Source organism: Morone saxatilis, unplaced genomic scaffold (assembly GCF_004916995.1).
Source record: "Morone saxatilis isolate NCDOM2014 unplaced genomic scaffold, NCSU_SB_2.0 Contig11, whole genome shotgun sequence".
In the NCBI taxonomy this organism is placed as follows: domain Eukaryota; kingdom Metazoa; phylum Chordata; class Actinopteri; family Moronidae; genus Morone; species Morone saxatilis.
The window spans coordinates 23,858,138-23,870,378 of NW_023339663.1; the positions used below are offsets into that span (position 1 = coordinate 23,858,138).

General features: G+C 40.7%; 1 protein-coding gene across 1 annotated transcript; it reads right to left on the reverse strand.

Annotated features, from left to right (window-relative positions):
- Nucleotides 1-1,482: 1,482 nt before the first annotated feature.
- LOC118321091 (carbohydrate sulfotransferase 8-like) lies at nucleotides 1,483-2,943 on the reverse strand. Its single transcript, XM_035652282.1, has one exon. It carries the CDS (start codon nucleotides 2,882-2,884, stop codon nucleotides 1,847-1,849), a length of 1,038 nt encoding a protein of 345 aa, XP_035508175.1. The 5' UTR covers nucleotides 2,885-2,943; the 3' UTR covers nucleotides 1,483-1,846.
- Nucleotides 2,944-12,241: the final 9,298 nt, after the last annotated feature.

The following is a 12,241-nucleotide window of genomic DNA, read 5'->3' on the forward strand; positions in this document are numbered from 1 at the left end:
CTCGGACACACACACACACACACCCACACACACCCACACACACACACACACACGCACACACACACAGTGGAGTTCTGTTGGTAAAAATGTCATTAGTCAGGATGGGTAACTAGGTGGATAATGCAGCTCATCTGTACAGGGTCTATTATCCTATTGAGAGACCAAACAGATTAGGGATAAGTAATTAAAGAGCTAATTTCCAAAATGTTATATATCCATTTTCATTTAAAAAATCGCTCAGTACCTGCAAAGCACAGAGTGGTATCAATTCATCAGTCAAACTGAGTCATCTATGGCGCTGCAGATTTTTGCAGTCATTTCGTCTCTTGAGAATTAGAATTGTGATTTTCAGCTGGTGGATATTTTCTTTTGGAAAGAAACTCTTCTGTTACACAACACACTCTACACTGGTATTACTGAAAGAACAATCAATGACATCAACATACCTTCACCAAGAAGCACTGAATATATATATTTTAGAAATACATAGAAAAATATATAGTCATCTGAATGCCCATTATACAATTGTACACAGTAGAGTCAGTAAAAAGCCTATAAGATGGTGGAGAATAGATGTGATACATACAGTGGGTACGGAGCTGCTGACAGTGTGAGATTTGTAAGTGATAGCTGTTGAGGGGGTGTTTGGTGTGATAGATGGAGAAGTTTGGGGGTGCACTTTTCTTTTTCTCATTCAGTCCAAGTGTCCAAATCATACATGGTTGGACTGTCACAAAACCAACTCTAAACATATGTTTAGTTTTTTGCAATGTTAATTTTATCCACCTGGTTGCCAACACTGTCATCAGACTCTAGAAACTGACTGATTAGTTTGTAAGTCTGTAACACTAACAGGAATTAAGAGATACTGGCAACAACACCATTACCCTGCAAGTACCTAGATGTCCTGCATTCAACCACAGCCACCCAAGTAAATACCTCTAGTGAAGGGGGACCGACAGCACATGTATGTATTAGACTAAAGCACAGACCTAACCAACAAAGTTAGAAGTACAAAAATGCTACAGTAAGTGCACACAGCTTCTGAGTGGGCAGCACTTGACACATTTTAAAGATTTATACTACTTAAAGTGTTTCATTTTGTTAAGGTTTATGTTTAGTAAAACCATTTACATGAAATACTGTATTAGTATGCATTGATACATAGAGGTATACTGATGCCTAACCTGCTGTAAGTCAAATAGTAAATGCAAATATTTTAAATAAAAAGTTAACAAATTGCAGTGCTCGGTGGTGATCATTACTAGATCTCCATCTGCAGTCAACCAAGGACATAAACAAATTCATAAAAGTTTTGGTATGATTATTCTAAAAAGTAGGTGGTAGGGGCTCACCGAAGATACTCTATTGTGTCTCTGAAATCACTTCTGAATTTAGAAATGTGATTGGAACTTTATCCAACCCATGTGGTGCCTTTGTTGAATCAAACCATAATACGATGCATTTGCATATGCTATTTGACTCACAGTGAGGCATAATTTAAAGCCTGTTGAACAATAATAAACTTTTTTATAAGCATAACATTTATAATTTTCATATTCTACCTCACCATGTGGATTCCAGAACTATTTTGAGCATTTAATATGACATCACATGAATCTTTTCATCTCAGAGTTGTCTAAAAATTAAGATAATCTGGTAGAAATGTATTCATAAAAAGCAGCTTTTGCGAAATTCAGAGGAAGTTTGGTCTCTGATCTCTCTGCTTAGATGCAAAGATTCATGTGAGCATGTGAATGAGCCTTTTCATGTTAATATTTCATCATGGTGGCGATGTAGGCGTAGTGGAATGTGACTGTGATTCAAGCGTCTTGATAGGAGTCAGTCAATATAAATCTTTAAAAGGCTTGGAGTAGTTAAACATCATATAGTCCATGTAGTAGAAGTCGTACACTCGCTGTTTCTCCGACTGGCTGACCTGTGAAAAGTATTTTTGTGTGATCTGCAGAGAAGTCCTCAGGTCGGTTGGGTTCCTATCTTTAAAAGTGGGCAGTGTGATGTTGGGTGGCGCCCCAGTCAATCGCAAAAGAAAGTTGGACTCTTCCTCCATGTTCTCAAACTTGCCAATGAAGTCATAGTCTATGAGACAAGGATGGCAGAGCTGATTCATCTGCTCCCAGTGGATGTCCATTCCCACTGGCCGGTGGACATCCAGCAGGTAACGAACAAACTCCTTGAATGTGACCCCGTTGCCTGTCTTCAGGGCTGCCCAGGATGGGTTCACCCTGTACTTGGAAATGATGGGTTTCCCAAACAGATTGTGGTAGTAGTTGTTGGGATTTTCAAACTTGTCCCTGTATGCTGACACGATTCTCTCCAAGGGCTCTCGCACAAAAACGATTTTGGTGTAGGTCTCCAAGCGTTGCATGATTCCCTGACGGTCAAAGGTGTTAAGTGTCCTGAGTTTCTGGCCGTAGTGGACTGTGTCGTGTTGAAGGCTCTGAGCATTGCGGGCCTTGCCTGCCAGCACTATCAGGGTCCTTTTCCAGTTGGAACAGCCGGCCTTGGGCACCTGGCAGTACAACAACTTGTGCTTGTCCTCCACATACAGGTGTTTCACATGATCGCCTGTGATGGTCTTGGAGATTCTGCTTTTGTACTTAGCACACACATCCTTCATTAGTTTCCGCCGTGCTTGTAGGATATCGGGGGAAAAAGAGACAGAGGCAGAGGAGGAGGAGACTGAGGATGAGGAGGAAGAAGAGGAAGAAGACACAGAAACATTATTGTTGGTGTGACTGATTGGGGGACTTGTTTTCAGCAGTTTGCGCTGTCTTTTGGAGACATGAAGGGAGCCTATGTCCTGCTCCCGAGACCCAGTGGTGGCCTTCTGTCTGCTCTCCTCAAAGTGTGGGAACTGCATTGGAGGGATCGGGCTGGACAAGATGCCTTCTGCTGCTTGATGGTCCTGATAATTGTCTAATTTGCTTCTCTCGCTGTCCTGCGTAGAAAGAGTCTATAAAACAATAAATGACAACACAGGTTGTAGTAAACGGTAGCAGATATGTGTTTAGACCAAACAAACTGCAACATAATGTGGTACATGTGCATAGAACAATTTATACTTGGTGGTAAAATCTGAGCTTAATTATCAGAAACAACCACATATTGCTTTCAGTACTCAAATCAGCCACTTGATGGTGCTGTTTCACTGCACCTCAAACAAAGGTCTAACTTTGTTACACGCAAATGTCACACTGCCCAATGCCATCCATGACCTATCAATAAACTGAGCGGTAATATCATATAAATGTCTTATAAACACTTAATGGGGAATCTAAATTAGAATCATCTACTGCCTGATTAGCATCATTTGATGCCCAAGGCAATCATGCATTCTGACATTTTATTTCAATTAAATGCTATAATGGCATCATAAAGCCAATGGACTGGATGTATAATTTTAAATTTACAACAGACAAGGTGATGAGACCATCATGAATCTTGGCTCATCCCCCTTCTGACTTAAATGGTCATATTCGTTCATCTGCAGGGACATCTGGAGGGTAAAAAGGAAGGAGTGGTTTCTCCCTGTGTGTTCAATGTGCACGGTGAGCACCAGGCAGTAACCTATGCACCAGACATTACATTCTTCGGGGTTTTCACTGATGTAAGTCTTTTATTGGCACTGACGATCACAGCAGAGATGAGAGCAAGCAGGGGTGAGCTGAGAGGAGATACAGTAGTACGAGGGCTGCATGTCTGACATAGAAACCTATTTATTGATTGTCTTGGGGTCAAACATGATTTTTCTCTTTCGTTATCTATCTTAACCTTGTAGCTAATAGTATGATAAAGGCCTGGTTGAAATCCTTTTATATCTTTTATAATGCCTTTCGGGGCAATTTAGGATGCATTTTACCCAAATCTTCGGTAAAAAAACAACACACATAAATGCTGCCTCACCATTTATCTAAAGTGGATGTAAACTAATTAAAATCATAAGTCTCTAATAAACTACTGTGGAAGTTGAAAAAACAACAAACAAACAAAAAAAAATAGGTGTGATCACACCCTGAGGAACCTAGGCCTGGTTCTACCTGGACTGTTTACTCAGTTAAGTCTGACTGGCTGAATGCACTGTGTGAGGTCAGCCGCTCTACACAGATGCTATCAGACACGCTGAGAGGTACAAGGCTGACAATCACTTTTTTGCAACAGATAGCAGTTGGGAGCAACCTGTGTATCTGTGTTTTGGGAGAAATGGAGTAAACACGTACCTCTCTGGACTGCCGTGGAGTGCTTCCAAGCTTCACGCCTGGGGAGAGAGAAGAGAAAAGAGACAAGAAAATCAGCACTTAAGTAAACAACATGTATTTTTGTCCTTATGGAAGAGAGTTAGGAGCCCCCGATGCATCAGAGGCTCCAATAATTTTACGCTTCCTATCACTTAGCACGTCTGCTTTTGATCCCCGGGAAAATCACCACTGATCAACTAGTCCACAGAGAGAAGACAGGTAGCTCTATCTGTGTAATGAGCTGCCACAAGCAAGAAAAGTTGGTAAATGAGTTGTGCTCCCAGTAGCAAGCGCATAGGATGAGACAGGGGAAGAAAACAACGCAAGAAAGTGAGGCAAAAGGAGATCAAGGAAGATAGAAGGAAAGAAGGAAAGAAAGATAGAAGGAGAACTGAGAGACCCAGTAAAAACCAGCAAAAAAAACTTGGAAGTTTTAAAAATATGTAGTTTGTAGACCAGACGAAAGACAGACGAAGAGAAAGATGCAGTTTGTTGAATTTCTTCTTCTAGAGGACAGCGTAAGAGTGATAGAGACATACAGATTGGTTTTGTGGCAGCCTTGGGGACAGGTGGTATGTGTATTGGCAGATGTGAGGCAGCAGGACAGACGACGTGTTTAGTGGTCTGTCTCCAGCTGGACATCTCCTTTCCTTAGGTCCCCCCATTCTGCTGATATATAATCAGGCTGACAGCTCTGAGTGGGGCTGCATGGCTGCTGATGGTGGGAGCGAAGACACCTCTGCCTGAGTGGCCTGTCACTTCCAATTTGTGGCTGGAAGTGATAGGAACCTGCACGAGGGTGGGGTGGTGGTGGGGGCTGTAGATGCAGGCCACAACCTTCCCTAAGTGATGAGATCTGCAGATCCCTATCTCACACTTAAACACGCCTCGGTGGGGAGGGAATAAAATGCGCTGCTCAGATTCAATGTTGTTTTAGATTAGTATGCGCTGGAGAGCTCGATGTTGCTGTCTGGCTCTGTGTGTTGAATCTTTACTCGTCTTCATTCTTCTGAACGAGACACTGGAGGAAGAGGTGGAGGAAAAAGAAGGGAAGTGGGCTAAGGAGGTGGCGTGTGACATTTTCTAATCTTGTTTGGTTGCTGCTGTGCTATGTGAACTCCTAACTCTAATGATAGCTCATGTATGATGTGCATCTTTGATATGAGTTTACATTGGCGCATGTGAAACGCATGAATATTTATCACAACACACACAGATGCCATCGTCTGGGAAACACATCCAAGCGCAACAATAGCAACGGTCTTTCAGTGTCTGCTGTTCTAAACTGATGGAGCGGCACAAGCCCCTTGTAGCCCTGACCATCTTGTCAAAATACAAGCTCAGTTATCGATCTTGAAAGCCCCATCAAGGTGGTAATTGAAATCTCCAAAGGTTTAATTGGTTCCTTTTAAGAGGTGCTTCGTCTGGCCGTTGTTACAAGTTTGTCACAGCTGTTGAAGTCAATACTGTCACACTTTGGCTTTCTATGTCGCACCTTCAAGCAGAGTAAAATTTTAAACCCTGTATTGTGCAAGTGTGCTGAACAGCTGAATTCAAAATGAAAATGTTGGATGCAATAAATGTATTTAGTTTCTTGAATATTTGACCTTGAATTGTTTTTGTAATTTATTCTTCAAAGGACATTAAATTCAGCCAAGGTTAAATTATATTCAATCCCAAGGTACTGAACTGAACATTACAGTCAGTACAGTTACATACACCCAGTTGTCCTGTTCAGCACTTTGTGACAAAGGTGTCTTGTAAAAGTTGCTTTAGAAATGAATCTGACATGGCTTGATTTGATTAGATAAATCTAGGCTTTAAAGTCTACAAATAGAGTTTGAATTTTGGCTCTGAAAATGCAATCCTCTCTGAAGTAGAAAACCAAAATTACATTTCATGAGAGGAACATTTTTCCATAATAGACTATAACTGAAACAAGTAATATAACAATGTAAACTAAATTTCAGGGGGATTTGTAAGCATCATTTATCTCTGTAGTATCTATTTGGTTGAGGGTAATAGTTGCTGTTTGATTGCAATTTCACACTCAGTCAATTCCACTCAGTATAACTATGCTATTGATTTTTACTGCTGCGCGGTGTAACAGTGATAAATTGTTAACACTGAGGTTTCATCTGTGTGATGCAGAAAATTCACCCAGGTAATTCCACATATAGATGTAGATAGATACACAAGAAGCCCATTTTTTCCCAAAAATAATTTTGTAAATAATGTAAAAGTGAATGTTTCTTCTAAGGTATAAGTTAGTTGAGAGGAATTAGAGGTTTATACTGTTTACAGGTTTGTTCTTACCGTATACTGTAGCATTCACAAAAAGGATTCTTTGCAGCACTAATGGAGAGATTCAAGATAAATGCACCAATAGGGACATCTTTAATGGGAAACAGTCAAACAATAAAGCTGAAGTTGTTTTTATCCCCAGACATTAAATGTCAAACTATCTTCTATTAGAAGCTCTAAAGGCTTCCGGTAAACTCACACAAATATAAACTCCGCTGCTCACAGCATAGATCAAAAGAAAGAGTCTCATAAGTTTTGCTTTGATTCTCAGATATTTCACTGTTATTTTGTTGATGACGGAAGCCGGCTTAAAAGCAGAATAGGATCTCGAGGCTTGTCCTCTGTTGCCCTCTAAAGTAACCTTGAGCATCCACCTCTCTCTCAGGGACAAAGCCTCTGAATATTCATGCAGACAATCCTGTATTACTGCAAGGATCCATATAAGCAAGGGCCACATCATTAGTGCATCCATTATCATCCCTCCCTCTCAAAGACCCTTGTATAACTCTCTAACAGAGACACACATCAAACATCCTTTTCCCTGCCACTGCCGCCGAGGAGGAGCAAAGGACAAAAACAATGTGAAATAATGAGCTTGTTAAGTGAAGGATTGTGGCCCCTCTGTTCAGGGAGAACTTGTTAAATGCCTGGTTTTAACCATAGACAGGCCAGGAGGGTGCTAGAAGCCAGACAAGGCGTGTCCTCCTCCAGCCCACTACTCAGACTCGGCAGTCGTGCTGCGCCACCATAAACCTTTCATTAGTCATTCAGCACGCTGAGCCACTGTGACCCCAACCAGCTGCACTCCCCTCTCTACCCAACAAACCACCCACACCTGCACTCTGCACACATGCTCCTCCTCCACTTGACTCTGTGTGGGAATACAGGGCTCTGGCATGCTGGTGTGGTTTATCAGAGGAAAAACGCTTGAGAACAGTGGTATTAGGCTTTAAGCTCTGGTCCATTGATGTTTTAACTTGTTGTGGTAAGAGATAAAACGATGTTTCAGTTGGTGCTGAAATCCTCCAGGACTGGGTCAGAGAGAGCAGCTGCTGGGGAGGAGGAGGAGGTGATGGGTGAGCAATCAGTGATTCCGGATAGAAGACGTGCTTGCAGACGCTCTCTAAAGACCAAACATGGACCATCTAAAATTGTTTGTCCATCTGACGACTGGCTTGTTTTGTGAAGGAAGGCTTGGATACATTAGGTGTTCACAACTCAAAGGACAGGTTTGGCCAAGAATGAATCAGTAACACACCTTTAATCCAATCAGTCACAATGTACTGTAAATAAAACAACCAGGACACCAAGAAATAGACTCTTCCCAGTGTTTCAGGAGTAGGAACCATGATGCCATACCATAATCATGTCAGTAGGATTAAGTATTTGATTTAGTTTCTGGCTCTGTGACCTTATTACACCTTATTAGTCTGTGTTGTTTGGTGTTTGTTTTAAGCACAGGGTAATTACAGTTTTTAGATTCATGGTAAAGGTGGTGGAGTAGAGGTTTTTCCTTTTGACTTCTTTCAGTGCCACTGCAGTTCCTTCTGCTTATCAAAAGAGGCTGATAAAGGTCATAGATGACTATGCATGTTTAAAGCTACATTATAATTAATAAAGCCACTCTTGGTGATAGGGTACTATGACTTTATAGCACAAATACGAGAGCTTGGCACAAGTGATGAGATGTGAGTTGCTGATTTGTTTTGTTTAGTGTAGATCAGCACTGCACATTATGTGTGGCAATTGTTCTGATAAAGGACAATGTCCTTTTGTAGCTTGCTAACCAGCGGAGTATATTAACCTGCCTCTTGAGCTCCCCTCCTAAACCCCATCATGACATTCTTCTGACCTCCTTGGCGCAATCCCTTTTTACTACACCACAGAGGGTGCACATAAGGATAGTGTTATTAGTGAAATCCATAAATTACATGATGTTCACAACACCATGTATAGGTTCCCCTTCCACCTCTGACCCCATATGAAGGTCAAGTGTTGGGAAGACTCGTAAATCGTCAGAGATGTGCTCTCTCATTAGTTGCAATTCAAATAGAAAAGAGGACACTTCCACCAACCCCCGCCACATTAAATCAGTGTGCCTTCCATGCACCATAAATAACACATGGTTTGGCTCATAATTGTCTGTGGCAGAGCACAGGCTAAGCATACAAAGACTACATCAACATTCAGTGAGATAAAAACTGAGCTCAGAGGAAGACTATTTATGATGTGAGGCTGTAGTGCTGCATTAACACCTTTGCACTATTTTCAGAACACTATGCTTTCCTGCTCTGAGGCACTGCAGCTACTCAGTTCATGCATCATCACGTCCATCACAACATCACTCCTACGTATGAGTTTGTGAATTGGTTAAAGATGTTACATTTTTAAGTGTATATATACTGGATATATATATGTTTATTAAATTTAATTATTATATTTATTTAATTTAAAATGTATAAAAATAAAAAAAATAAAAAGTCCAACAACGATATGTTGATCAGTTGACAACTATGAGACCTCAAAAAACCCTTGGAGTTATCTTTTATATTGTTTTGCGGATGTTTTTACGTAGAAGAGTTGCTTTATCTCAGAGTAATTAAATGATGAAATTCAGGCAATGGGATTTTCCCCCCTAAGTGGATTTACAGTATAGTGCTATAGGAATAAAATCCTACTTATAGAGGCAAAACATTGTGAGACTGCATTTAATGATAAAGAGAAACTGCCTCTGTGGGGCGATAAAGTAGGTAGCTATAATAATCCGCCTCATCTTTTAATTTGGTCCAATATTGGGCTTCTATTTTCTGTGCAATCTTCTTCTTCTCTTTTCTCATGCTGGTAACACTGGGCGCTGAACACAGCAGGAGGGGAAATAATGAACTACACAGATAGAAAGCTGCTGAAAGGGGGTATCAAATGTGGCACTGTTATGACAATTCATTTTGACAACAATATATTCTCAGAGTCGATCCTACTTGGGGTACTTTCAAGGTTAGGAGATGCAAAGACTTCCTAGGGCAGATTTCCATGGAAACAGAGAGTCAGAGAGCTGTACGTGGGGCTGTGGTGGGAGGCGGCTTGTTGTAATACCATGTAGAGTACGAGGCCTGGCAGATTGCATGAGAAAGGATGTGTAAACAAATGCTACCTGTCAGCTGCGGGCCTGGGGTTAAGTGAATTATCTCGGCCGAGACGAGGTGCAGGAGGCTTTAATTGGCACATCTTATTTAGATGCTGCAGAGCTCGTGACCTAGGCACACTGCAGTACTCCCTTTGTGAACCACTCCCTTGCCAATGACATTGCGAAGCAGATGGGAATCATAAAGTCCAAACCGTGAGTGGAGATTTTGTAAAGTTTTTCTGGTTAAAAAAGGCTGAAATTTTTGAGGGGAGTTCACACAGTTAAATCTGCAGGCGGCACCACTGTATGCTGTCCTGGAACTTGCACAGGCACAGCTAGATGAAGAAGAGGATTCAACAGAGCTGATGATGACATGAGAGGAGTGATGTGCTCTCATGTATCTATACCCTGAGCACAGAGTCAACTATTCAAAGGGGAAGAGATAGACACACTGTGAAGAGAGCCGCAGTTCTGACTGCTGCGTGAACAAAGTGAAAGTTTGTGAAATAAAAGGATATAGACACTGAAAAGATTTGACAGCAGCATTTCCTGTATGTATTTACAGTGTCCATATAGAAACAAAATGGGCTGCCCTTAAGATTAAGTTGAATTTTCACATTCATACTCTGGTTAACATACACAAACATTTAGGCCAGTGGCTTCCTCATTGTGGAAGCTCAATGCTCATTGTGAAGTGGGATGGATGTTTTTTCCCATTCTGTCTTTTCAATTTAAATTTTTCTTTAAGCAATATCCTCAATGTAACTAGTATTACTACTATGTAACACAGAAACACAAGACTATAGGTTTATGTTATGACCATCAGTTTTAATTATTTCAATTTCTTTTTGGAGAAACCATGTTTTGTGCTTCATCTTGGCATGACGGACGGGTCTAAACATTACAATAACCCTGAGCCTTGAGGCACAAATCATGGCAGTAGTGAATTGAAAATACTTTGTTAATACAGTTGAGAACAAAACATGATGCCATATTTGCGGAATTCACCCTCAATTGAACCAAGTGAATTAATTTAAGCTGCAGATTGTGTTTTCAGTTTTGTCAACACTATCATCTTTAGCTTCAACCTACTGACAGCGACAGGTGTAACAGATTGTTAAAGCTCATTGATTGGATGTTTCTTGCACCTTGCGAGCTGTAAATAACGTCTACAGTAACGTCTGCATTTGGATGCATACAAGCTTGTACCTTTTTTTATCAAACAACCAAATATTTTCTGATGCAGTCATTCATTTTTTATGCTGATGATTTAGCCAGGAGTTTGATGCCGATCCAAGCTGTAAAAGTGCTCTACAACACTGTCTGTGACAAAATGAAATGGGTCTTTTAGTTCATGAACCAGGGTTGCCTGAAATAACTCCTCCTACTTTGCAACATCAATTGTGTGTCTGTCCGTCCTATAAGAGGGAACCCTCCTTTGTTGCTCCTCCTGACATTTCTTCCATTTTTTCCCATTAAAGGCTTGTTTTGGGGGAGTTTTTCTCTTATTAAAATTGACAGTCTAAGAATAGAGAGTGTCATATTCTGTACAGATTGTAAAGCAGCTCGAGGCAAATTGAAAAGTGACAGGCTATATAAATAAAATTGACTTGACTTGTGTTTTTACTCCTGTGTAACTTAGCCAGTCACAATAACCTTGTCAGACTACTCTCCATTGATTTCAGCTCTGTTCTAAGTCAGTTATTGTAAGTTTAAGCAACAGACCAAAGGTAGTGAGGGTTGAAAATGCACTCAATCCCTCATCACCAACGGCAGCACATACAGGGCTGGGTCCTCAGTCTATCCCTCTACACAATGTGAACAGAGGACTATAACAACAAACCTTCAATCACAAAATACTATATGCAGATGACACACCCACTCTCAGTCCTCATTAACTCTGTTATGACCTATCAAAAAATCAATAATGGTCTTTTCTTTCCTTCCTTTACCTAAAGGTCTCAGAAACAAAAGGAATGCTCATCAGATCCATGTAACACAATCCCATGTTAGACAGAACCATTTGCCTTTTCTCCAAGCTCAGCATCACAAACGGAAAGTTCCTAAAACAAATTGACACAGTTGTCCAACCAATTTCTCTCCCCACTCCTATTTGCTTGAAATAACCTCCTCTGTCCTCTGTCTAACCACTTGCTCTCGCTTTACTCTCCTTTCCTCCCTCCTGCTGATACAGGACAATCATGTACAGGAGGGCCTGCTTCAGCAAAAGCTGTATTCCCCTTATCCCCTTAAGTTACATTCTAAATGAATAAATATACAGCAAATGAGAAGTCCAAAAGGTTTAAAAACTTGCTGCTCATTCAGCTGATTAGGAAGTGAAACCAGGGTGAGGACAGTGATTCCTTAATGTGGGACCATGGACAGCTGCTGGTGCTGAAATAAGGCAAAATTTTATTTAATAAAATGAAAAATCACTTAATTTAAAGGAACATTATCTCTTTAACTTGAAACAATTTCGGTAATATCTTAAAAAAAACATTTGTGTTTCATCAATGATAAAGAGATCATTATGTGTTAAAAGCAATAGCAACTA